We start from the raw sequence: 27,773 nt of genomic DNA on the forward strand, positions 1-27,773 counted from the left end.
CAAGGGATTCTCTCAAGCAAGGTGGAACCCCTGAAGGAGGAGAACGTGTTTAAATAGATCCCAGGATCCGGCACAATAATGATTGCGGATCTCCTCTGACCGGCCTGCACTCGTCGCGTGTCCCACTCACCTCAACAGATTGTTGGAAGCGGCTGGCAGCTGACAGAGTCATTATTACGCTGTACCTAGAGCCATGCCCCAGCGAGAATTCCAAAAAGAAGAAACCTTTTCCGAAAAAGCTCCAGTACCAACGTGCCGAACGTCAAAATACCTGGCAACCATCGAGTGCGGAAATCGAGGAGAGCAGTTTTGGCCATGAGAATTTCTCTGTACTTCCTTCATTCGGAACCCAAACTCAGAATTAGGGGGATCGGTGTTGGATATAAAGTACCCTCCGACCGAAGTTTATAAAAGATCGATCCCTCCAGGGCTCTTCCGACTCCCGACCTTATGTGTGGTGTCTTTTCGAACCCCCTCAACCATCCGGACTTCTTCGACAATGAACTTCTGCATTCATCCACTGGGCCACCCCAAAGGCCCTCAGGGCCCCATTGTTAGCCAACCTTCTACAGCAACCGATTACCCCCGAACTTCTTTCGGACTTCATCAGCATCCGAGCTTTCTACAGTAACCAGACTTTACCCAAGTTTCTATGAAGATCGACCGCCTTCCGGATCCTAATCGAGCTCCCGCGAGAGCCGAACTTCTGCTACAAACGGTCTACTCTGAACTCCTACAGCGGACTGTCTACCCCAGATATCTACTGTAGACTCCAGCCGAGCTACTCCGTAGCGAGTGAGCTCTGGATAAACTTCTACAGCGGGACACTACTCCGAGCTTCCATGACAACTGGTCCTCGCCCGAGCTCCTACAATAAACGGCCCCCTTTCGACCTCTCGCGAGAATCGAAGCCCGTCCGAACTTCTCCAGTGGATGGATTCCAAACGAGCTTCTATGATGGACGAGCTCCAGCAACTGGGTCCCTGCGATAGCCGATCGCCTCTGATATCTGTCGAGCCTCTCCAGCGCTATCCGAAGTCCATCGTCGGCCGACCTCCTACCAGGCTCCCCATAAAATCAGACTTCTCCGGTGAACGATCTTCGGATGAGCTTCCACATCAGATAAATCTCAGACGGACTTCCCTAGCGATCGGACTTCTCCGGACTTCGTCAACAAAAAAATCTCCATCCGAGCTCCTACAGCAGGTGACTCCCGCCTGAAAGGCCAGCACCCGAAGCGTCCGACAATAGTAGATTCGTCAGCGACCTCGGAACATCCGAGCCTCTCCTAGAACGATGATGTAAAGAGCCATTCTGCTCCATCAGGCATCCCAATCGAGCTCCACTCTCTGCAACGGATTCCATGCAGCTCCACCACTCTCTGACAAGCCACGACAAGAGCCGCCATCCTGCTCCACTCTCTGCAATGGATTTCATGCAGCTCCACACTCTCTGGCAAGTCCCGACAACGGACACCACTCCACTCTCCGCAACAAGCTCCACGTGGCCCTGAATAACCCCTGACGCCACTACTCTCCGTAACAAACTTCACACGGCTCTGAGCGGTCCACTACCAAATGGTTACAGACGTCGCTGTCAGTCAGTTACTCCCTCCGTCTATGAATAAGGACCCCCAGATACGTTCTTCTCTAAGCTGGTAACTCTATCTCGAAACTCTGTCAAAATTTTCGCTTGAGCACTCCATTTTTGTTGAAGCAGAGTACTGACTTGAGCATCGGAGGATCTTGTTAGAGCACCCCCAACTCCGGTTTAGACTTTCTTTGCAGGTCCCGACGGCGGCCGCGGTCATCCCAGCTCCAGCTTCTCCGACTTCGACGGAATTCTGCACCAACACTATCCAAGATAGACCGCACTCATTTATCCGCCTACAATCGATTTTAACCAGCCATGTGCATGAATGGTACAGTAAATAATCTAAATTATTGAAATGATTTGAAAATAAAAAGATGACTTGATGTTGTAAATAATTAAAAAGTTTAGGGATATTGTGGAAATCCATTCTCCTTCCTTCACTTTCCTTCTCAATTTTTCTTCTCCTTCCCTTCCAATCGTTATGGCCTCCTCTCTCCTCAACGCCTTGATTGATCAAGCCCCACCCCTCTCCTCCTGCCCCAACCACCTCTTTCTCCATCTCCGGCCAGCAATCAAGGCTTGCCCACCTCCACTTCTTCGTTTTCTCCTCCAACCACTGTGGCTCCTTCTCTCCTACTGTCTCCTTCTCAATCTCCAGCCAGCAATCAAAGTCTGCCCCACCCTCGACTTCTTCATCTCTGACTGTTATGGCTGGCTTGATCACCTTCTTCTCAATCTCCAGCTAGTGCGATCAAGTCCTATATGACCCTCTTCTTTCTCCTTCACCTCCAACTGCTATAGCCGCCTCTCCCCTCCACCTCAATCACCTCTGATCAAGCCCTGTCCTTTTCTCACTATCTTGATTGCACCGCTGCAGTCGCCTCTCTCTACTGCCTTGATTGTCTCCTTCTCAAGATCTAACGATTCCATCCTCCAATTCTGATTTCAACGTTTTGAAGCTCGACGAGCAGCCTTAGTAAAGGAGAGATGGGCGAAGGAGGATGAGGAGGGGGCAGCTGAGGCGACAGTGGGCAACGACGAGGAGAATGGTAGATTTTATGGTGATGTAATTTTTAAAATATTTTTTATAATAAAATATTATAAAAGAGTATTGTAGGGGTAAATATTCGAAATTATGATCTTGGAGGAATTCTGACAATCTTATTCGATCTATGGCCGAATATCAGCTGCATTGCCAATTCTATTCAGATGACGATCAATGATTTCAACCCGATGCTGATCAAATGACTTATTTGGCAATATGGTCATTTATAAATCGATGATTATATCAATATTCAACTGATTGTCCTATTTGATTAATGGTCGAGAATTTGAGAAAAAATCGTAACGCACGATCTGAAAGATCGATGGTCAACGAATGGTTACGATATATGATACGGATGTCAACTGCTCATAACTGAGATATCGTGAGTCATAATAACTGTCGATTAAATTTATCTAAATATGGTAACTTTCATATTTCTATAAGTTTAAAGACAGAGATTAGAGGACAACAACAGACGCCGGCGTTATATAAGAAAACAAAAGAGGAGGGATAAAGAAATTTTTTTTTAAGGGAGATATATAAAGTTCTCATTTTTATATTTTTTTTAAATAATTTTTAATAAAAAAATTTAAATTTTTAAATAATTCACGTGACCTCGAACCGAGGATCCTATCAGAATTTAGCGGCAATAAATACCGTTATAAAAATTTTGATAGCTGAAGCAGTATTCCATGAACAGTCCTCGGATGCAGCCCTGGAGTCAACCCTTTCAACACGGACTTGTGTTGCCACCATGTGATTATATGCCTCGTACAACTGCTACTTAAAGGGTGCTTTTTTTTTTGTTTTAGATGAAAGGGGAGGCTTTTTCCAGCCGGTATTTATTAAAGGGTGTTGGTGTAAAATAATTGAGAATGTCCGGTGACGGTGAGCTGTGGAAAGTGGAAAGTCGGGTTACTCCCGATAATACCGGCAGTTGATCTTGTGTAGAACGTTAAAGTCAATTAATCTGCATTGTCTTCTTTCTCATTAGCTTAAGCCTATGGGATAGGTTCTGCTGTACATATATATTTACAACCTTGAAGAACTTTTAAGAAGCTTCTAGAAGCATCTGGAGGCTTCATTGACTACTCTTCGGGATTGTATTTGTATCGTTCGCGTGAAAGAAGGATCCACCTTGTGCCGGAATCTACCGTCGGACCATCCACTGCGCGATCTGGAATCTGTGCGCGTCAGTGAGGGTGGATTTCAGTGCCTGCGCGATCAGTGGAGTTGGTGACCTCGTGGTGGATTCGCACAAAGAAAGATGGGTTCTTCTTCCGCGCTAAGGGTATAGCCACGGTCCCTACGGACTTGTTTGACCTGAAAATAATTGGATAAAAAAAAATAAATTTTATATTAAATTATTATATTTAATATAAAAAATAAAAAAATAAATTTTATATTTATTTTTCGTAGAAAAATGGATATTTGATAAATTTTTGAATGATGATAATCTATATTTGATAAAAATATTTTTAATAGAGCTACTTATATAATTATTTAATTTATTCTGATGTTTTTTTAAATTTATTTAATATAAAATTTTTGTTAAAAAAATTAAGATAAAATAGTATTATGCAAAAGATTACATGATAATAGTCATTATATTTAAATTGATGGAGATGATAATGCTATCTTGATATTAAAAAATTATTTTATATTGAAAGATATATTTATAAATTTCGCTACATTCTCATATAGGATTATTTCAAACCAAATGTAGTAATTTTTTTTCAATATTATTTTTTAAAATAATTTTTGACCAATCAAATATAATAATTTTTTATAATAATTTTTTTTAAATAAATAATTATTAAAAATTATTGAAATAGTCCATGATCAGATTTTTTTTAAATATTATGTTTTAATACTTATTTCCCAATCTACCCTCTTTCCAACTTATTTCTCAAAATACGGTGGTTTGGATGATGTGGAGCGGACGTGACGAATCTGCATATTAAAGATGTGGTTTCTGCTTAAAACTTCATCTTCAACATGCGATTTCAAATGAGGTAGATAAAAAAATTTAATTTTAAATTTAATTTTAAATTTAAAATTAAAATCACATATTCAATATGTGGTTTTAATTTTCAAGATGAAATTGCATATTCAATATGTAGTTTCTTTTTTTTTTTGCCATTTTAGAGCACCGTTATTTTTTTTTATTTTCAGCTTCGTATCGAACCGAGGGGCTTCGTCGGGACCGGGGAGGGAGGGGAGGGGAAACACCGGTCGGCTGGGGTAGTGGCCAATGGTGGGGGCAATGGCGTGCGGCGCCGGGGGACGTGGGGTGCGGGCGCAGCGGCGGAGGAAGGGTGCAAGGGGTTCCGGGTGGTGGGGGGCGGCTTTTGTGTTCGTGCGGATGGACGTCGAGGCCCGGAGGAGGGGAGAGGGGTGTGGTCATGCAAAGTTGGGGGCAGATGGTAGTGGAGCAGGGCCGCAGCGGACGGCAAAGAGGACGGCAGCGGGACAGGGCCGCGGGTGGCGCCGCCGTCGGAAATGAAAAAAAATAACCGCATTCTAAAACGATAAAAAAAAAAAAAAAAATCGCATCTTGAAGATGCGATTTCATCTAGAAAACTAAAACGGTATGTCCAATATGCGGTTTCAATTTTAATTTTAAAATTAAAATTAAATTTTAATTTTTTTATCCATCTTATTTGAAACCACATGTTAAAGATGAGGTTTCAAGCAGAACCGCATTTTCAACATACGATTAGGGCTGGAACTGGGCCGGGCCTGATCGGGTTCTACCCCTGCCCGAGCTCAGCCTGAAATAATTTTTTGGGCTTTGAGTCAGGCTTAGACTCGATTTTTTTGAAAAAAATACAAGTCTGAGCCCGGCTTGAGCCCGGGCCCGAGACCGGCTTGAACTCAAATGGGCTAGTCCGCTTCCAAATCTATATAAGGTCCAAACCCAATAGGGTCTGGGCGAGCCTATTGCGGAGGGAGGGGATGGTTGGAGGCAAGGGAGAGGAGGGAGGAGCGGGAGGGGGAGGTCGGTGGGGGGAATAGAGTACCAAAGAATGCTGCCTACCAGAAGGCTCCCATTGCTGTGCCGCCGAGCGTCCCCTCCGTCGAGAGCTCCTACGGCGGCATTGCGGCCGACGGCTTCAGATCGCCGCCCAACACATTGACGGAGCCCATCTGGGACACAATCTAGCAGGATCTGTCGCGGATTGCGAGCAATCTGAAGTTGATCGTCTTTTCGAACTTCTTCCGAGAGGATCCGAGCAAGGCGCTCCAAGATTGAGATCTCTAGAGCTGATGATCGAAGAGCTCCACCACCATCAACGCTTTCGACTCCCCTCTATCGCAGCCACCATCTCCCACAGCCAAGTCCACCGCCGCCTCCATCTTCGGCATCGACGCATCATCTTTTTCCAATAGCGGCTCCCTCCGATCAAGAGGGAGACTTCCCACTCCGATTTGATTGTACCGGAGTCCAGGCAAAGACGGAGGAGGGGCTGGAGGGCAGAAAGAATATCGGGCCTGACTTTGGGCTTGGGCCTGGGTCGGGCTCAGGTCGAGCGAAAGGTCTGCCTGAGCCTGGCCCGAATAGTTTTGGGCCGAGATCAAAGCCCGGCCCGAAGCCGGTCTGGCTCGATGGGCCTTAGGCTGGTCCGAACCCACTTCTAGGTCTACATGCGGTTTCGCCATGTTTGCACCATCTTATTCAAATTATTATATTTTAAAAAATAAGTTGAAAAAAAAATAGATTGAAAAATAAGTATTTAAAAAATATATTAAAAAAAAAAAAACCGTCCATGATCCGGACAAACGGACACTGCGTATATCCGGACAAACGGACTTGCTTTGCTTTGCTCTCATGGCGGTTGCCTCAACGGTCAGCAGGCACGGTGCACAAAAAGGAAGTAAATATGAGAAAGAAGTGAACGTGAAATCCCCTTGATAGTCAATACAATGAAAATTTCATAGTTGGAGAACGCATCAAGTATCCAGTAATCTTCCAGCTACAAACATTGCCTCCTTTTTTTTTTTTTTTTTTTTTTTGAGAAGCGAAAAAAAGCCCTCTTCTTCGATTAGCATTTAAGAGGAAAAAGAATAGAAAAAAAATTAATAAGAAAATAGTTTTCATATTTTATAAAAAATAAAAATTCATAAGAGAGGTGAATTTTGAGATTTCCATATAATAGAAATTGATGACTTTTTTTTTTCAAAAAATTCTTTTAAAATTCATAATTGAAATTTTATAAAATAATAATATAATATTTTTATTAATATTAATATAATATTTATATTAGTATAATATTATATTTATATCTAGATTCATACATGTATTATATTAAAATATTAATATTATATTAATATATATGTTAATATATATATTAATTTTATATTAATATATTAAATTATTATGATCTAATATCATATTATAATATGCAAAAATATATTATTTTATATCTATTAAAAATATAATAGATATTTTATATAATTTTTTTTAAAAAAATAGATGCTTAATCGAATATAAGCTATTTTTAAATAAGCTATCTTTTTATGGTCGATCAAACGTATGAAAATCATATTTTTAAAAAATTATTTTTTAAAAAAATAAATATTTTTCGTGGGCGAAATGAGTCTTAAAAAAATATATGTCTCAAACTTTGAATCATGAGGGGGCGGAACTATAGGGATTTCTTTAAAGCACCATAATGTAAGCAAAAAATTAATCCTAATGCATGGAAACCTCACAAGGTGTCCCATCACAAGTTATTCATAAGATATACCTGAAAATTTTGACTGCAGTTTAACTTGTTAAATTTAGCAGCCTGAATGAGACAATGTCTGATCCAAGCGACTGAGCTGTGACCCAGTCATGTTCAGAAATAGAATTGGGCAATCCTGCCAATCTTTATTGGGCAAGAAATAGAATTGGGCTAACGTGCACCCTGGACAGGGTTGAATCTTTTGCACAAAAGAAAGATCCACCTTCCTGCACAAGGGTCCACCATTGGATTGCTTAATCGCTATTTTAAAATTTATACAGGTAGATAAATAAAAAAATTAAATATATTTTGAGATTTATATTGGATGTAATTTAATGATTAACGTTGTGAAAGAAGATTAATTATTTTTTTAATATGAGAGATCCAACTTATATCCGTATAAATTTGACATCATTGATCCACAAGTGACCCAAGGCTTAAGTTTGGGGGATACTAAAGGTTTAAAGGACCGAAAGATATTACGTAAAATGTACTTTACAGCATTACAAGCTTAAGGTGGTACTTCATCCCCTCTGAGTGCTTTCTTTTCTGCTCTCGCGTATCTGCTCTCTGGTGTTCAGAGTTACACCACGGAAAGGATACTTGATGGTTATTGATTCTCTCTCTCTTTGGACCACGACCTACCCAGCCCACAATAAGTGACCGGATTTAAATCAACATCCATGTAAACTTGATGCAAGAAGAACCTAAAGGTGAACCTACTTCAAAATTTTTAAACCAATTATAGACTACTTCAATGAAAATATGATGTCCATGAACAATGGTTGTAGCTAAAAGCAAGGAAGGATGCATGGCCATGATATCTTGCCTATAAAAATATTTTAATAGTTAGATAATTTTTTTTTACCAAAAAAAATAGTTAGCTAATTTTCTGTTGCGCCTTTCCATGTTACAACGTCTAGAGAAATTAAATTATATTCTTATCAGAAAAACTGCTAAATGTTAACCAACAATTTGGTACTTTATATGACATATAAATTGGCCTATCTATCGTGATTGGATATGTGGCAAGCAATTCTATAAAGATTTGAATTTAGATAGTCATGACTTTGCGATTAGGAGGAATCCAAAAATGGAAAGATAGTTATGGCTCATAAGAAAGAAAGTGATAGTTTACAAAGGAGGAGTTATGTCTCATCCACTAATTTTTATTTCTAATTATAACGAATTTTTGTTCTACACCTATATAAATAAGGCTAAGGGATCCAAAAAAAATATGCTGAGAGCGTTTGGTATAAAGTGATCCACCCAGGATCAAAGGTGATATGGGTGGAGGTGATGAGATTATCAGATTTGATTACACCATAGTAATCCTATATGGCAGTGATTTCAAATCACCTCCACTTCTTAAATCACCGTCCAATGCAATGATAGAAAATCTGTTCTGAAGGACGGATATCCAACATCACTCGATTATGGTGATCTTATATTAAAATATATTAACCAAAATATCTTTATGATTGAGAGACTTTCGGCAAGAGAAAAAAAAAATTTTTTTTGCCATGATATTTTTTTTATGTGCGTGGGGTGGATAATTGAGATGTCTTTTTTACGAAAGAGAAGAAATGCATGCAAATGCCTGGGCCATCATCTTTATGAAAAAGAAGGAAATCCTTCATTCCCTCAGCATACTTATTAAAAAGAGATAAAATCTATTTGATTTTATTCTAAAATATTTTTTATCCTAATTCTCAATTCCAACTCCCAAGTAAGTTGTCAGGGGTAATTTTAGTATTATATAGTCTGTGATCTTGAATTCCCATAGCGTACCAAACAAGTAGCTTGTATATATCCAGAAATCTTTAATCACTACACTAGGTAAATCAAACATAGTGATCTTAGATCACTAGAGATTAGATCATCCCAGGATTTGGATCATCAGTGATTTTAGATCGCCCTGCTGATCCAAGTTGGATCACCAAACATCTCCTAAGGAGCGAAAATCTTATAATTCAAAGCTTTGATAGCGTGAGGCTCTCCAGCTCTCAACTATCACTCCTCTTTTCTTTCTTTCTTGTAGGTCTACAGGTCTACAAGCAATCAAGATGAAACCCAAGATCAAGATTGAGGTAAAGGTTGAGGCCAAGGTAGAGATCAAAATGAAGTCCAAGGCTGAGACCGAAGTGGAGACCAAGATCGAGACCGAGGTAAAGCTTGAGGCCAAGGTGATGATCAAGCCTAAGGCTGAGGTGAAATCTGAGGCGAAGGTGAATTCCAAAGCCAAGCTCTCAAAATTGAATTCCTAAAAGCCAACCTCTCGAAGTTGAGCTCTCAAAGGCCGATCTCCAAAAGCTAACCTCCCAAAAGTCCAAAGACCGACCTCCCGAAGCTGAGCTTCTAAAGACTGATGTAAAAAGTCCAACCCAAGAAGATCAATTAGAATCAAACCGACTAGAACAAGATAATATTTTATACTACTCTAATTCTCTATTATATTTTCTTTATGGTTGTTTTTCTAAAACTCAATCAAATTTAGGCATCAGAAGATTTGATCGGAGCTAATCTAGCGAGTTTTTCTTTTCTTTCTTATTGTAGATCAACAGATTGATCGGTGTCTTTCAAGCCACTATAATCGGACTAGATTTTGGTAGCAAAAAAATCTAATCTTGTTTTAGAAGATATCCTAGGTTCAAAATTGAAGTAGTCATATTTCATTTTTTTTTAAAAAAATAAGATAGTATCTTACCCAAAAAAAAAAAAAAAAAAGGTAGTATTGCTAATTTCATTGGTCCTACGTGGAACATAAAGGGGAGCGGTGATTAAAATGGAGGAGTCAGGAGCATGGATAACTTTTATAATGCATGATTTAACCTAAAACTGAATTGGTTCAACCCCACGCTCCAGACCAACTCGGGATGGGGTTCAATTTAGTTTGGTTCAAGGATCAGCTTAACGAACAAGAAAGAAGCAAAGTTTCAGTGGAGGAATATTAATATTCCTTTCTTCATCAGCCCAAACAAAGTGAAAGAGCAAAAGTTTTTTCTTAAAAAAAAAAAAAGCTTCGAAAAAAAAAAAATCTCCCCAACTCCGACAGCCTCCACAGCTTACCATCTCCGTCCTCTCCCCACTTCTATAAAAGTATCCCGTCGCCGTCCATTCACGAGAAACCTACCTTGCTCCGAAGTCGCATAAATGTCGTCCGCGTTCCGGTCACCGGTCCCGACCCAAACCCGGTCCCATCACCATCGGTTCAGCGCCAGCCGGGTCCGGGAGAGCCTGACAACGCGGTTCGCCATGTGCGTCTGCTCGGTTCTCCTCTCCCTCCTCCTCTTCGCCGGCGTCATCGTCTTCATCCTCTGGCTCAGCCTCCGCCCCCACCGCCCCCGCTTCTACCTCTCCTCCTTCTCCGTTCCCGCCGTCGCCCAGCCGCCGTCCGCCCTCCTCAACTCGCCCATCTCCTTCAACGTCACGGACCGCAACCCGAACGGGAACATCGGCATCTACTACGACGTCGTTTACGCCTCGGTCTACCACAGGGACCAGCTGGTCGGGTCCGGTCCGGTCCTGAACCCGTTCTACCAGCCGCACAAGAACACCACGGTGGTTGTCGGGGATCTCACCGGCACGGCGCCTGCGGCGGGGGACGCGCTGGCGGCGGAGCTGTCGGGTGACGCGGCGGCCGGCCGGGTCGAGTTCCGGCTCGAGTTGAAATCGGTCATTCGGTTCAGGGTGAAGACTTGGGACACGCACCACCATACGTTGCACGTGCAGTGCGACGTCGTGGTGGGTTCCGATGGCAACCTCCTGGCTGGGTACAGGGACAAGAGGTGCTCCATCTACTTCGGAAGCTTGTAATGCTGTAACTTGTTTGTGTGATTAGCCCCCTTCTAACTTGGTCTCACATCTCTCGTGTGATTGTAACATTACATTGTTTGTACTGTTTTGTATGCACCAAAATAATGTGTCGTACTAAGAATAGGGAGCATCTGATAGATGGATGTGATCCCACTACACAATAATTTTTTTATTCATTATTTGATTTATTAAATATATTTATAATTTTAATTGATTTTTTTTGATACTGGCAGACGATCGTAACAATGATACGAGAGCAGTCCAAAAAAATAAGATATACAAAATCTCGCAAGATCAGACAATGATCTTCAAATTTAATCATTAGAGTGCTCTGTAATATATACTGTAATTTAATCTGCAACAATATTTTTTTTCTGATAAATATGTCAAAAAATTTAGTTGATTTTCACTCTTCGCCGCGTGCACGAAGAGAGGAGGAAGCAATGGTTTTTTTTTTTTTTTTTGAAACAAAATGAATCACTGGTGGAGCAGTCTAAATAAGGTATAAAAAGTGATTCCTTTTTCTGTTAAAAAGAGATAGAATGATGCGCCGCAAATTTTATTGAAACAATAAAACGGGTGGGGATAGCACTTCCACTATAAACAAAAGATGAAAACAGGGGAAACAGAGAAGAAGAGACAACCATGTCCTTGCTCCATGATGTCACCTCTTGCCACTTGGGCAAGAGATCAGGATTCGATTCCCATTAAGGTCACATTCCAAGAGTAAGTATAGGATGGAAAAGGTAAGGATGAGCCTTCTTAGTCCCAAATGGAAAAGATGGGGAATAACCCCACCTAGATAAAGAAGATTGAGGGAAAGAAGATGAAAGTAGTGAGTGCTAGATCAGCCCTATATTAAATAATAGACTGGCCTTGTAGTAGTAAGAAGAAGAAGAAGGAAAAGAAGAAAGAAGCTGAGTAAAGTAAAAGTGAGTGCTAGATCAACCCTGTATTGAACAACATACTGGCCTTATAGTTTTTAAGTCACAACGCACAGGGCATGGGCCCTGAAGAGGAGTGTCATTCAATAGGCCCGAGTCCTGGATGCTTGTTGAACAATTCAACTAAATAAAGGCGTAGCAATAGATTAGTGGCATTGGTTCACTCATTTTTCTTACTTTCCTATTCTCTTTTGAAATCAAAATTATGTAAATAAGTCACTCTTACTATTTGCACGATGGGTAGTTTTTTGAAGGGGAAGATGGGAGAGCTAATTAAGGTTTAGATGAAACTCTGTTTTACTTATTTGCCTTCAGTTTCGTTTTGACGATTCAGTTGTACTCATCATGTGAACTGGATGTTGCCAGACGGAAATGCAGAGTTTCTATCTTTGTTTAACCCTTTCAAAAACTAGTCCTTGTGCTTTTATTGGTTTCCAATTCATGAGAAGATATAAGCAAATGATGGTAAGGAATTGCTCACAGACTTTAATCCATTTTTTGGGTTGAAAGAAAGGGCAACCAAAAGTTTTATCTTAGATACTTGTTGCATTACAAAACTGCAGTAGAATCTTTATTGTGGTTAGCGACCTTGCAGTCAATGAAAGATGGAACACAGCAACCATTTATCCAGAGAATATAACAAATGCTAAAACAAAAGAGCTGGGTTAGATTTCTATGACTTTCATCACAGTGCATATTATCCAGAGTGCAAACTGTCATGGAGACCTTTTATAGATAGATAGACATTAGACACTTTCTATGAACAGGTGCTCCTTTCCAGAACCAAAGCATAGTGAAAATAAGATGGTTCAACTAGATCAGAACAACCAAATAAATATGATGTCAAGCCAGAATAAAATCAAAACAATGTAATATAAAAGTTTATAAATGATTGAATTTAAAGATATAAACAACAAAATAAGATGAGCAAAATAGATAGACAAGGTGTTTCGACTTTACTCAAGCTTTAGTACTTAGCAATAACAAGATGGACAGGTGGAAGGTATCAAGACATCAGAAATTAAAGATACACTTAAGGACTTCAAAGTCGTGCTTTATAATAGAAGAAACCGCCTGTAATTAAGTAGGGTGAAGATGCTTCATGTTTTGTACTGTTGTTTGTGTTCCACCAGGATGATATAGAACCTCTGATGACTAGGATGATGAATGATTGTGGCCATTTAATGGAAATTCTATTCTTCCGCGAGCTACTGCTCAAATTCTCATTTTGTCTGAAATAGACAATTGCTCCATCTAAAACATAGTATATAAGATGATGCTTCGGTCGATCAAAAATTTGTGCGAAGCTTCCTTCTTCCTATTAAAAAGAAGAAAGAAGGAAGCAATGGATTCTAAAAAAAATAATGAATCATTGGTGGAGCAGTCTAAATAATGTATAAAAAGTGATTCCTCTTTTCTATTGAAAAGAGATAGAATGATGCGCCGCAACTTTTATTGAAAGAATAAAACGGGTGGGAATAGCACTTCCACTATAAACAAAAGATGAAAACAGGGGAAACAGAGAAGAAAAGACAACCATGTCCTTGCTCCATGATGTCACCTCTTGCCACTTGGGCAAGAGATCAGGTTTCGATTCCCATTAAGGTCACATTCCAAGAAGAAATATAGGATGGAAAAGGTGAGGATCCTTCTTAGTCCAAAATGGAAAAGATGGGGAATAGCCCCACGTAGATAAAGAAGAATAAGAGAAAGAACTTGAAAGTAGTTGAGTGTTAGATCAACCCTATATTAAATAATAGACTGGCCTTGTAGTAGTAAGAAGAAAGAAGCTGGGTAAAGAAAGTAGTAACTGCTAGATCAACCCTGTATTGAACAACAAACTGGCCTTATAGTTTTTAAGTCACAACACACAGGGCATGGGCCCAGAAGAGGAGTATCATGCAACAGGCCAGAGTCCTGGATTCTTGTTGAACAATTCAACTAAATAAAGGCGTAGCAAAAGATGAGTGGCATGGTTCACTCATTTTTCTTACTTTCCTATTCACTTTTGAAATCAAAATTGTGTAAATAAATCACTCTTACTATTTGCACGATGGGTAGTTTTTTGAAGGGGAAGATGGGAGAGCTCATTAAGGTTTAGATGATACTCTGTTTTACTTATTTTCCACCAGTGTCGTTTAGACCATTCGGTTGCTCATCAAGACTCATCATGTGAACTGGATGTTGCCAGACAGAGATGCAGACTTTCTATCTTTGTTTAGCCCTTTCAAAAATTAGTCCTTGTTCTTTTATTAGTTTCCAATTCATGAGAAGATATGAGCAAATGATAATAAGGAATTGTTCACAGACTTTAATCCATTTTCTGGATTGAAAGAAAAGGCAACCAAACGTTTTATCTTAGATACTTGTTGCATTATAAAACTGCAGTAGAATCTTTATTGTGGTTAACGACCATGTAGTCAATGAAAGAGGAAATACAGCAACCATTTATCCAGAGAATATAACAAATGCTAAAACAAAAGAGCTTGATTAGATTTCTATGACTTTCATCACAGTGCATATTATCCAGAGTGCAAACTGTTATGTAGACCTTTTATAGATAGATAGCCATTGGACACTTCCTATAAACAGCTGCTCTTCCAATAGAAGAAATCTATTGGAAGCCCAGTAGAAGAAATCTATTGGAAGCAACAATCAAAGATTACTTGACTAAAAGAAGGTGATAAGAATACCTCATTCTTTTATAAAGTGGCATCAAGTAGAAAAAGAAAGAATCATCTTGATGTTTTGTTAGATGGCGGTGTTGAGTTTTCTAATCAGAAGGACATTGTTTCTATTTTTTACTCATTCTTTAAGAATTTCTTTGGATGGAAAACAGCACTTAAGTTAAAGATCAATTGGAGCCTACTTTTTGACTCGCCACCCCGATCTATCTGAGTTAGTGAATGCCTTTACTATGGAGGAAATTAGAGAGGCAGTGTTTTCATTTGACGGTAGCAAAGATCCAGACCCCGATGGATTTACTATGAAGGAATGACTTATTTATCCTTTTGGGAGAGTTTTATAGAGTACACCTTAACTTGAACCGTCTCAACTTTGCCTTCATCACTCTTATCCCGAAGAAGGAAGGTCCCATTAGCCAAGGACCTTAGGCCAATTTGCCTCCTAAATTGCCTCTACAAGATTATAACAAAGATTATAACCAAGATTATAACAATATCAGTCAGCATTTGTAAATGGGAGACATATCATTGATTGCTTCCTCAGCATACATGAGATGGTGGCATATTGCAAGTGCACAGGTGAAAAATGGTTGCTTTGTAAGTTGGACTTTGAAAAGATTTTTGACAAATTGAACTAAGAGTTTCTTTTTGAAGTGCTGCATGCTAGAGACTTTCTTATCGGATGGATTGAATGGATTCGTCGTCTTCTTTCATCAGCCTCCATTTCTCTATTAGTGAATGGTTCTCCTAGTAGATGGATAAAATGCAAGTAAGGCCTTAGGCAAGGGGATCCAATCTCACTTTTCCTCTTCAGTCTTGCAGTGGATGTTCTTACTCGATTGCTCAAAAGAGGGGATGCATTAGGGTTAATTGAAGGAATTGGTGACCTTAAGGAGTACAGGGGTATTTTGAGCTTACAGTTTGCAGATGATATACTTTTATTTTGTGCTGAAAAATAGGGAAGCATGTTGGTAGCCAAGGCCATCTTGTTGGCATTTGAAACTACTTCTGGGTTGAAAATTAACTTCTACAAGAACTCCATTCATTACCTGAACATGAATGATGGGAGGCTTCAAAGTTTGCATCTTGGTTGAACAGCAAAAAAGAAGATTTTTCATTCATTTATTTGGGCCTACCTTTGCATTTTAGGAAGCTTCTCAAGCAAGGTTGGTTACCTTTAATTGAAAAAGTGAGTGCGAGACTTTCTACTTAGAAAAGAAAGTTACTTTCATGGGGAGGCAGGTTAACCTTGATCAATGCTGTGATGTCGACCCTACCTTCATATTATATGTCCATCTTCAGATTGTCAACTTAGGTTATTAGCAGAATTGACAAGATGAGAAAAGCTTTTTTATGAAAAGGTTGTAATGAAATTAGTGGGTTTCACTGCCTGGTGAGCTGGGAGGTTGTTTGTAAGTCTAAAGATCAAGGGGATTTAGGTATCAAAAACTTGTCCCAATTGAACAATTCTTTGCTTGCTAAATGGTCTTGAAGGTTTCTTCATGGGGCAAATGGTTCTTGGTAGCACCAAATTGCAAGAGCTTACTACTCAAGAAAGAAGTTTGGAATGCCAACGAGAACATTTTGGGGCTATCTTCTATTTGGAAGGATATTAGTTTGAAGAATGAAGCTTTTTGAAATTGTGTGGCTTTTAAATGCGGCAACGGGAGGTCAATTAGATTCTGGGAAGATGCTTAGGTTGATGAAATTCTTCTTAATTATAGTTTTGATGATCTTTATGTACAGATATTGAAGTTTAACTTGTCGGTTGCATCATTTTGGAATATGAGCACGTTGAGGTGGTATGTCCTGTTGATAGATCTTTTGACAAGATATGAGTCATATCGGTTTCAGTTGTTGAATAACCTTCTTTCTTCTATGGTATCGTCTCGTATTGCAGATGTTCCTATTTAGAGGCTGGTACACAATGATCTTTTTTATTATTATTTTTTTTACAAGTTCCTAAATTTTGGTGGTTTGAGATGTCCTTTTCAAAATGCAATTTGAAAAACACCGAGTCCAGAGAAAATTAAAGTATTTTTATGGTTGGCAGCCAAGAATAAGTTACAAACCGGTGAAGTACTTGCTAGGAAGTGTTGGAATATTAGTATTGGTTGTTGCTTTTGTGGTGCCAACTTTGAGTCTATTAATCATTTTTTCTTCCATTGCTCATCTACAAGGAGTATAAGGACAACCATAAAATTACAGTTGAATCTTAAAGGAAGACCAGTTAACTTTCTTGATCTTTGGACATACTGGAAAGGAAAGAACAAGGGCAAGTGGGCAAAGAAGATGGGGTATCAACTTTTTGCAGCTGCTTGTTGGGAGCTGAGGGAGAGAAACATCCATATCTTCTAAATAAGAAGAATTCAGTATTCTCAGCCTTACAAAAGCTGCTCCAATCCTTTTTTGATTGAAGGCATCTGGGTTGTATTAAGTTTCAGATATAACATCAAGAGTTATGGAATAGATTGCAATCCTTCGCCATGCATCCCACTCCCTAAAGTTTCTTCTTGGGGTGGGATATGAGTTTTGTTTTGTCCATAAAGTTTCTTCTTTAGGTGGAATATGGGTTCTATTATTGTCCATAAATCTTTTTCTTTGTGTTGGGCTCTAAATAGAGCTAATTGCTCTTTGAAACTGTATCCATAAATTCTAATCATTTTAATCTAATAAAATGGGGGTAGTACCTCCCGTTTGCATCAAAAAAAAGGAAAAATAAGCTGGTGTTTATCACAAAAAATAAGGTAGTTCAACTATGTCAAAATTAACCAAATAAATATGATGTCAAGCCATAATAAAATCAAAACAAAGTAATATAAAAGTTTACAAATGATCGAATTTAAAGATACAAACAACAAAATAAGATAAGCAAAATAGATAGACAAGGTGTTTCAACTTTACTCAAGCTTTAGTACCTAGCAATAACAAGATGAAGAGGTGAAGGTATCAAGACGTCAGAAATTAAAGATACTTCAGGACTTCAAAATCGTGCTTAATTTATAATAGAAGAAGCCATCTGTAATTACGTAGGGAGAAGATGCTTCATATTGTGTACTGCTGTTTGCGTTCCACCAGCATGATACAGAACCTCCGATGACTAGAATGATGAATGATTGTGACCATTTAATGGAAATTCTATTCTTCAGCGAGCTACTGCTCAAATTCTCATTTTGTCTGAAATAGACACTTGCTCCATCTAAAACATAGTATATAAGATGATGCTTCAGCCGATCAAAGATTTGTGCGAAGCTTCCTTCTTCCTACCAGAAGCAATTGGTTGAACAAATGAAAACTAGACCAGTACCAGTCTGTAACATCCATTCTAAAAAGCTCAGCCAACAAGTGGCAGAAAAGACATTGCACCAAGCAAAGGTCACAGGAAGCCCGAATACCTAACACACTACAAAACCAAGAGGACATGCAGTTGTATGGAAGCATCTCTCCTAGTGATTAGCTGCTCAATGGCTGAATCGAGTTCAGTCGCACTTCAAGAACTCAAATCTTTTCAGTCAATCCACTTAAACAACGACAATATAGTTACACAAATTGGCTGATGCTTCAGCTATCACACTCCTGAAAATTAAGAAGGGTTTGAGTCCACTTGAATGTTACATCTCAAATATCTGGACAAATAATTCAGATTGCCTCTCTTGTTATCCCGGTAAAATTTAGACCTGTCAATCTGAAACGATATAAACTCAGGCCAACATGAGACTCCATGGAAGATCATTGACACTTTGGCCAAGAGTGCATTGATGGTGGATGTCTAGTCAAGATACTACCTCTCAGGATCTTTTCGATACCATGCATTGCAGCAGGAAGAAAGAAGAAATAAAACAGAAATAATCAAATACATGGATCAGCCAAAAAAGAGCTCGCCTCCACGAGGCATGCAAATTTCACTATGAGAAAAGAGAAGAAAAATTACAAGAGGAGATCACACCCTCAACTCTTGTACACCCAATCTCTCCCTCACAGAAAGTTTTTTTCTCACAAAAGCTCTCTCTAGGAAGACCTCCCTGAACCCCTGAAGCGATCGCTGTCCGCTATCCAACGGCCTCCCTGAAGCCTCTGTTCCTGCTCCTCTCAGCACTCTCTTCTGTTCTAGATTCTTCACCGATCAAAGCCACGCAACACGCCATCCTCAGTTCCTGTGTATAGGCCTCTTAAAGGCTTAAAAACCCAGTTAGATTAGGACATTGTTTCCTTACAACACCCAGAAAACCCCTTAAACTGTTGAATCATGACCGACAACGTCTCAGACCACTCGATCACGCACTTGTCCACGAGAAGAGTCCGTAGATTGTGAGAAACGCCGAGGAAATGGCATTCGGTCCATCATGGACCTTGAGAAACCAAGGGAAAACACCCCCTCGGTCCACAAGGCCCTCTATGCACCGCCCGGTCCACGGTGGACCGGGCTATTCGGGCTCCCGCGCGGGCGTGCGGGCCAGGGCCGCGCCTTGTGCGTGCGCCCAGTCCTGGGCCATGCTCTGTGCACTAGGCCCACCCGGGCCGCACGTTGCCATGCCTGGGCAGTGCGCGGCCGCTCCACCGCCGTTCCGTCGGCCCGCCACCGACCGCCGTCGATCCTCCGCTGCTCCGGACTTTGTGCCAACTTCAATCGGACGTATCTCCTTCATCTGGACTTTGTTTCGGATGGTTTTGAATTCGTTGGACTCCATTTTTCATCATGGATCTCGCTGTAGACTCAATATAGATCAAATCTCAAGATGTCAAATTCTAACAATCTCTACTTCGATTCGACATTCGATCTCCTCCTAACTCTGAGAGCTTCTTGATCACCTCGCCCCTATGTCCTGGGGTAATCACCTGCTGATCATGGATAGGCAAACATGGGACTCGAGCCAGACTGCTCGATCCTATCTCCATCGTATGCTGTGCTCTTCCTGACTTGAGACCTGCTCGGGGTATCATCCTGCAACAATAGGAATCTCACCTTGTGATATCATCTTTCATCTTTTCAAGTCTCATATCTTGTACCCGATCCATCTCCATCTAGAGCTCCACCTTGCTTTGGGCTCCTTCTGGCTCCTGAAGCTCCACCTCGTACTGAGCTCCCCATCGGATAGTAATATCCTCTCATCTTCTTTTTTCCCTCCAGAACAATCATATTGCTGCGTAGCACCTTCAAATTTCTCCATCAGCTACCGTCCTGTGGCCTCTCGAATCCAGTCTACTCAGTGAGATAAGATTCTATCTGAAATCAGATATGTATCGGATCTCTCCTAATTTTCTCACTGCACCATCATATGTCCTCCAACTGACCGTTCCGATGCCTTTGATCGCACAGTTCGATCCATCTGATAGATAAACAGTACTATCACTGTTCTCTAGAAAGGCAAACTACTCTGCAATGTATATAATAGGTGCATGCAAAATCTAAAATGCACCGTCGAGAAGAAATAGATACCTCGTCAGATATCTTTAGGACATCACCCTTTGAATCGCTACTGGCCGTTGCTACAGTAGCTCTCATCCGATCTCTGAGTTGGAAGCAATCTCTGACTAGATGCCCCAACTCGTCACACCAGTAACATCTAGTCTTGCTCAAGTTTCTCATCCTGGACTTGGACCGCCCTCATCGTGATCTCCTATCATCCTGTCTACCGTCTCCTACTCCTCCAGAAACTATCAAAGCTGAGCTACTGTCACTTGAGCTCGAAGCTAGGTTCTCCCTCTTGAGAACCTCATTCTGGAGAATCACCGTGGTGACCTCGTCCATCTTGATGGTGCTTTTCTCCACTAAAAGAGCAGTCACCAAAGACTCATATGAAGGGGGAGCGACGCTAGTAAGACCAGCACTCTGATCTTCTCCTTAACTTTCTCACCAACGCTGAGGAGGTCGGTGAGGATCTTATGGAAGTAGCTGAGATGCTCCGCACGTTTTGTCCCTCAGTCATCTGCAGCTGGCAAAAATGCCTTCAGAAAAAAAAGAGTATTAGTGAGAGATTTTGCCATATGCAACTTTTCGAGCTTCGACTACAGCACCGTCAGGGAAGTCTCGCTAGGCACATAGATTATCACTTCATCCATTAGATACATGCGGATGGTACTCACCACCTGCATCTGGAGCCACCTTTAATCTTGCACCTCTATGGTGGTCAGCTTATTCTCGCATAAGAGAGCATCAATCAACTCTTATTGGATAAGCACGTCCTTCACCCTTATCGCTACAAGGAGAAATTACTCTTTCCATCAAACTTGTTGATCTCTATCTTGATTGATCCTGTCTTCTCCATCTTCAATCTTGCTCACCACCACTGTAATCTGCATCTTTGTACCGCCTCGCTCTGATACCACTTGATGGTGGATGTCTGGCCAGGACACTACCTCCCAGGACCTTTTCGGTACCGCACGTTGCAGCAGAAAGAAAGAAGAAATAAAACAGAAACAATCAAATACGTGGATCAGCCAAAAAAGGACTCGCCTCCACAGGGCATGCAAACTTCACTATGAGAAAAGAGAAAAAAAATTATAAGAGAAGATCACTCCCTCAACCCTTGTACATCCAATCTCTCCTTCACAAGAAGTTCTCCCTCACAAAAGTTTTCTTTCTACGAAGACCTTCTGAACCTTTGAAGCGACCGCTGTCTGCTATCCAATAGCCTCCCTGAAGCCTCTGTTCCTGCTCCTCTCGGTGCTCGCTTCTGTTCTGGGTTCTTCACCGATCAAAGCCATGCACCACGCCATCCTTAGTTCCTATGTACAGGCCTCTTAAAGGCTTAGAAATCCAGTTAGATTAGGAAACTATTTCCTTACAGCACTCAGAAAACCCCCTGAACTGTTGGATCACAACCGGTAGCATTTCAAACCTCCCGATCGTGCATCGGTCCGCGAAAAGAGCCCGTAGACCGCAAGAAACGTCGAGGAAACGGCGTTCGGTCCACCGTGGATCGTGAGAAACTGAGGGGAAACACCCCCTCTATCCACAAGGCCCTCTATGCACTGCCTGATCCACAGTGGATCGGGCTATCTGGGCTCCCTCACAAGCACGCGTGGGCCTGGGCCGTGCCCCGCGTGCATACGGCCAGACCTGGGCCTGCTCTGCGCGCTGGGCGGCGTCCTGCCACGATCGAGCTGCACGCTGCCGTGCCTGAGCTACGTACCGCCACGTACGACCGTACCACCGCCGCTCCACCGGCCCACCACCGATCCTCTACCGTTTCAGATTTCGTGCCAATTTCAATCAGACGTATCTCCTTCATCCAGACTTTGTTTCGGATGATCTTGAACTCATGGAACTCCATTTTTTATTACGGACCTCGCTATGAGCTCAATATAGATCGAATCTCAAGACGTTAAATTTTAATATGTATTAGTAAAAGGGCAGATAGAAACGGTGGAATTTTAGATCCAAAATTCATAAAGCTGACGATAAAAGTCTAATAGGAATCCTAACAGAACTTTAAGGCAATAAAGAATTTTATTGTTTTGTCTCGCATGTGGGGCACAAACACAAGTTATTCGCCCAAATACTGGCCTAAAAGGATTGCTTGTTTAATTTTTAAATAAATTTTACATTACGTATCTTAAGCAACGAATTTGCATGCAAAAGTACCAAATGATCAAGTTGTAATCATCTATGATAGCTGTATCCAAGGAGCCTACATTAAACATCCTTTTTCATTTTTTTCCTGGAAGGAGGTTTCAGGGTGGTCTTTCAGAATTATTGGGTGACGGCTATCGTACATGCAAAAAAAAGTACTCAATCTCCCTCTTCCTCTGCAATTTGTCAAAAATCATAAGATCACTCTGCCCCGAAAATGAAACGAAGTTCACGAAGCCCCACTTTCGTCCCAAATCCCTCTAAGGCCATTTGCTTGCACCGTCTCTTCGTTTGCGGTAAACATGTCGCATAGAAGTCATCTTGCCTTCTAATAAATAGTCCATGCATTGAGAGAATAATTATATCATGACAACCCTACTCTAAAATCTATGGGAGGAAGTACATTTTCTTCTATCCAAAGTTACTGAAAATTGATTCTGTTGTCACAAAACTCATGACTAAGATCTGCGACGGACTGAGTTGGATGAATGGAGCTGGAGGTACACCTACATACGATTTGGAACCAAAACCTACTTGCCGCAGTGTGTCCGATGGAAACCTTTGATGCTTCATCAACTGGAGACTTAAAATAGTCGGAAGGGAGAGAGGGTGGAGATGATTTAGGATTGATTCCCTTCTCTCTTCTTTATATAGAGGAGACATTGTCAACCATGATTTGAATTTTTGGGATTTAACCGTGGCATTCGATAATGGGATCGGATCATTCACACCCATATTGTGCACAACTGTTGTGGGCGGTTGTTATGCACGTGATGATGGAAATATTGGTCATGTGCGCACCGGTGAAAGAAATGGTCCGGATCGCAAGAGTCCAGCTGGATCAAATCTAGTTGACATGGACCAAGTTATGGTCACTTGGGGGACGCACAGCAGGTTCTTTATTACATTTTGAATCAAGAATTTAAAAACTTATGGTGGACCCACACCAGATTCTTTATTATATTAACTGAATCAAGAATTTAAAAATATATATAATCTGGTAGGAACTATTATAAATTAGAAAGCGCTAATAACTTCTTTGTTATTTATAGTAGATATAATTCCTCGATAGATGCTGATGGATGCCCAACTTTGTAAAATGATTGGTGAATCACACGATAACTTTTCCTCATCCACGACACGCAATCCGAAGCGGCAAACGTTCCTCGTCATTCCACAAGAGGTTATTTTTATGATTTCATGTAGTGAGAGACGAACATTAATTCTATCCAACCAAATCAGCGTAAATCATCACCAAATCGCCCATTTTCAATCAGTAAGACCTGCCTAAATAGACGGTAGTTGATGGAGAGAAGTACCTTGGTGCTACGGCATCAAATTCTTATTTTCACTTTAGAAAAGTAAAAGCTCTCCAATTCCGAGAGAAGGGGAGGAGGGCCGATCATGTCCGAAGCCGGAGGCCTGTGCCGCTGGTGCGTGGGGTGCCAGCTCACCATGGGCTTCATCGCCCTCTTCCTCTGGCTCTCCTACCGCCCCATCAAACCCCGCTTCTACGTCACCTCCTTCTCCCTCGCCGCCGGCGCCAACTCCACCGCCTTAAAGCTCCTCCCCGGTGACCCAATCGCCTCCTTCGTCCTCGAGATCGAGAACAAGAACAAGGAGATGGGCATCTACCACGACCCCCTTAACATCTCCCTCTCCTTCTTACCCAACTCCTCCTCCGCCGCCGGCGCCGCCCTCATCCCCGCCTTCTACCAGGGCCACCAGAAGACCGCCGACAAGTCCGGCACCTTCTCCGGCCCTGGTTTCCCGGTGGCGAGGGCCCCCTGGGCGGCGGCAGTCACCAACGGGACCGCCGTCTTCCGGGTCGGGTTGGAGTCTGCTTTTCGGTACAAGGTCTTCGGGCGGAAGACCCGCCACCACTCGGTGCGCCTGGCCGGTGATGTGCAGGTCGATGCCGCAGGTAAGAAGACCGCGAAGAAGGGGATCCGCCTTAGTTCCGCTGTTCCGCTGGTCCTCTCTTCCCGCTCAATCATGGTCCTCGGCGGCTCTGCTGTATATATTTTACTCACATATTGATATTGAATTTGATTGATGCAAGAACGGACGGACGAGATTTAATCACTGTGGTGAGCCTATTTCTCCCCTCTTTTCTATTCTGTTGTCACCAGGTCGAGATTTTATCCGACCCATTTACGAGCCCCATCTCCTATCGAGGCGATCGATGGGGACGACCAGCCGTTAGATGCCAATTGGAGGGCCTTGATATATTAGATGGCAAACCCTAGCTGACTTGTACCCACAGACAGACTCTCTATATATATGCTCGGTGCCGCATCCCCCGAGTAGGCCGCCTTTTTATTCCTTTGCCTTCCCGGAGTCTCAGGCCATTTTGTGGCGACAGGATTGCAATCTCTTTCGCTTCATTTTTCTTTCTTTAATTTTTCTTACTTCGGCGTTGTGTCCCACCAATCTATTGCTGTTTATACATATTTTTACGTATTTCTATGATTTCTCTTAGATTTTTTTACCGTTATTTTGGTGCAGTGATGAGGATATCGTGGACTAGAGTTTCTGATCTGGTATATAATACCAGCAGTTGAAGACAAACCCTTGGCTGTCTGAGCACTACATAATTCCCCTTAATCTATCTTTTTTTTTTTTTTCGGCTTCGTGTTTTTATGTTTATCTGGTTTTTGACAATATTTTTGTTAAATTACATTCCAATATTGTTTTTTTTCTTATATGTGGTAAATGAATCTTTTTCTATTGAAATAATGTCAGTAGTTAATAGTACAAGTATATACCATGTTAGCCTGCTCGTAATCGTGGTTGATAGGGAAGATTTGTGAACGCGTCCATTACCAATTCTAGTGGATGGCAATAGTTCCTCTAAGCATAATGGCTCGGGCGCTAGATTAAATTTATGTGGCTATCCTGGTCTCTGGCTTGATTTATATGGGTGCCATTCGATCCTGAAAACACCACATATAGTTCTTCCTTCCTTTTTATTTTGAAGCTGCAGCAGAAATAAATTTAGTAAATTTTTATTATCTTGTAAAATGAAGTTCCATAGGATGTCTATTGGTTGGAGAACCAGCTAGACTGGAGGGGATCCGAGCTCTTATGCATGATCTCTCTGTTTACTGCCGATAAAAGGAAGAAATTCTAAGATTCTGTCTTGGGAATGTTGGAAAAAAAAAAAAGGAAAAAGCTTTTAGGAAATTGTTTTGCGGGATTGCCCAATTTAATTGTGTTCTATTTTCGTTAGATTCTGTTTCATTTATAATTGTAGACTTGTAGATATCCATTTCGTTTGTTGAACTTTTTCATTTTTAATTCCCAATCACATTTTATTCCGAGGTCCAGATTTTAAAACTTTTCATTATCTACTTGTCGTCTTGATTCAGGTACTTGGAAATGGGTGATCTACTAACGATCATGAAGGAAATTTGTCAACTTGCGTGTTTGTTGTACGGACATTTTTCTTTTTCTTTTCTTTTTTTTTTCCTTCCTTCACTAAAGGGAAAGGGTTTTTAAAATTCTTTAAGGTGTTTCACTATCTAATTTCATGTACTGTGTTGCCGAAATTTTTACAATTTGCTCTTTAATTCGCATCATGGATGCCACTAACAATTTGCATACGAGTTCCAGACTATGGGTGTATGGATGTGTGTATATATGTCTATTGGTTGCAAAAGGGTACAACCATGCAGCAAATTACAATCCAAGAAAACCAAATCCTTGAGCATTCGCTACGAGCCTACGACCTTAGCAGCAACAGTAGCCCAAGTGAGTACTCACATTTTGATTAAGTTTTATTCTTAGTTTACTACCTCGGATAAAGCATGAGAAGGAGAAGGGGGCTTGGGGTATGGAGAGCAGAAGGGGCGTTTACGGCCAGCAAGTTTACCTACCATTGGAGTTTTGCCGCCACCTAATCGAACTCGGGCACTGCCCTGATGAACTTGGGGCAGGCTGTTCCGAGTCATGCGCCACTAATAAGCCAGGCTAAAAGACTGGGCCTCATATGGGCTATTCTAGCTGGTCAATTGACCAAGCTGGGCCAGGCCACACAGCCATCATAAGTGGCAATTGCTCCAAGAAAAAGGTCATTATAAAAAAACAAACATCATCATCACGCTCTCATGTGCCTGCTAAAGGCCAGAAGGCCTGCGTTCAACTTATCATATATTATTTTAAAGTAATGTTCCGTGTGTGCATCCTGTTCAAACCCATCTTGTTTGTTGCAATGTTATCTGGACACTTGCATCTAGCTTCGAAAATCTATTCTGGATATGTATCTACGTTGGATGTTTATGAAGTTCTTTGGTATCTATTTTTTTTTTGGATTGGAGGAAAGTTGAATTCTTCCTGTAGTGAGGGAGTTGAACTCTTTCAACAATAAGGTTGATCCTGTGAAAAAAATATTAGGAGTAAGTGGTTGTTCATTTTTTCAACTTTGTTAATGATATAGATATTGCAAGAAATATGCGACATATTATTGTTTGTATACATAAATTAATTAGAAAATTTGGAATGAGAAACATCTATATTAGAACATTTACAGAAATAATTTTTTAAATATTTTTTAAATGTTTAAATAGATAATATTTAAAGATATAAATGTATAACTTATTTAAATTGGGTTTATTTTGATTTTGAAATCTTCAAAGATCAAAGTAACTCTTGCTATATGCTGGTGGAAGAAAAGATAGTCAAAGAAAGCTTTTATGATACGATAAATGCTGGTGGAAGAAAAGATAGTTCAATAAAAGCTCGGTATGCTTTCCTATCTTCTTAGCCTTCCAGAAGGCATCCACAAAATCCTTGATGTACCTTACCGCAACTGGGCGAACAGCACAACCAAGTTCAACAGCACCTTGAATATATAGTAGACACAAATACTATCTACATACTAAATATGCTTGAAAGTAAGAATACAGGATGCTATTCGAAAAAATTAATAAAATTCCTGCGAATGCTGGTCATACGACCAAGAAGCCGAACAAATGAGCTACGAAAACACGAGCCAGAAAGCTGGAAATGGCTTAAATAAAGTTTAACAAAAAAACATTAAAAGAGCTAACGGTAATGGAAGGAGGACAGTTTTTTTTTTTTTTTTGGATAGACGGAACGGTGATGGTTAATACAAACTCTTTGTGCCAGATAACTATCAAATTCACCCACCGCGCGAGTCGACTGTTCTCACTACTTCTCAAAAAGGCCTATGTGCAGGTTGCTGACATTATTAATTAACCACTTCACACTTTTACTGTATATTTAGTTGGGGTCGTGATGGAGCATGGATGAGATTTGAAGGGTGGATTATTTCTATTTATCATTTAGTTTGAAAAAATTTAGAATTGATGGATAAAAATAAGGGATTGCCCATCCACCGTGCTCCACTAATTTATATACTTCTAA

At 40.8% G+C, this 27,773-nt stretch overlaps 2 protein-coding genes and 2 non-coding genes across 5 annotated transcripts; all 4 read left to right on the forward strand.

Moving 5' to 3' along the window:
- Positions 1-10,415: 10,415 nt before the first annotated feature.
- On the forward strand, positions 10,416-11,412 carry LOC105052758 (NDR1/HIN1-like protein 26). Its single transcript, XM_010933700.4, has one exon. It carries the CDS (start codon positions 10,522-10,524, stop codon positions 11,182-11,184), a length of 663 nt encoding a protein of 220 aa, XP_010932002.1. The 5' UTR covers positions 10,416-10,521; the 3' UTR covers positions 11,185-11,412.
- A 12,211-nt stretch (positions 11,413-23,623) lies between these two features.
- LOC105052169 (protein NDR1) lies at positions 23,624-26,622 on the forward strand. 2 transcript variants are annotated; one of them, XM_010932896.4, is made up of 2 exons: positions 23,624-24,475; positions 24,894-26,622. In XM_010932896.4, the coding sequence occupies exon 1, from the start codon at positions 23,790-23,792 to the stop codon at positions 24,423-24,425; it is 636 nt and encodes a 211-aa protein (XP_010931198.1). In that variant the 5' UTR covers positions 23,624-23,789; the 3' UTR covers positions 24,426-24,475; positions 24,894-26,622. The 2 variants fall into 2 exon arrangements, with proteins under 2 accessions (XP_010931198.1, XP_019705314.1); XM_019849755.3 differs by having other exon boundaries at positions 25,757-26,622.
- LOC114913053 (small nucleolar RNA Z157/R69/R10) lies at positions 24,884-24,979 on the forward strand. The gene has a single exon (XR_003799079.1). It is a non-coding gene; the product is annotated as a small nucleolar RNA Z157/R69/R10 (small nucleolar RNA).
- LOC114913061 (small nucleolar RNA snoR80) lies at positions 25,210-25,342 on the forward strand. The gene has a single exon (XR_003799087.1). It is a non-coding gene; the product is annotated as a small nucleolar RNA snoR80 (small nucleolar RNA).
- Positions 26,623-27,773: the final 1,151 nt, after the last annotated feature.

This window comes from Elaeis guineensis, chromosome 2 (genome assembly GCF_000442705.2).
Source record: "Elaeis guineensis isolate ETL-2024a chromosome 2, EG11, whole genome shotgun sequence".
Lineage (NCBI taxonomy): Eukaryota > Viridiplantae > Streptophyta > Magnoliopsida > Arecales > Arecaceae > Elaeis > Elaeis guineensis.

Bases quoted from the DNA above. Each gene is read 5' to 3' on its own strand.
- LOC105052758 (XM_010933700.4), top strand. From the start codon at position 10,522: ATGTCGTCCGCGTTCCGGTCACCGGTCCCGACCCAAACCCGGTCCCAT.
- LOC105052169 (XM_010932896.4), top strand. From the start codon at position 23,790: ATGTCCGAAGCCGGAGGCCTGTGCCGCTGGTGCGTGGGGTGCCAGCTC.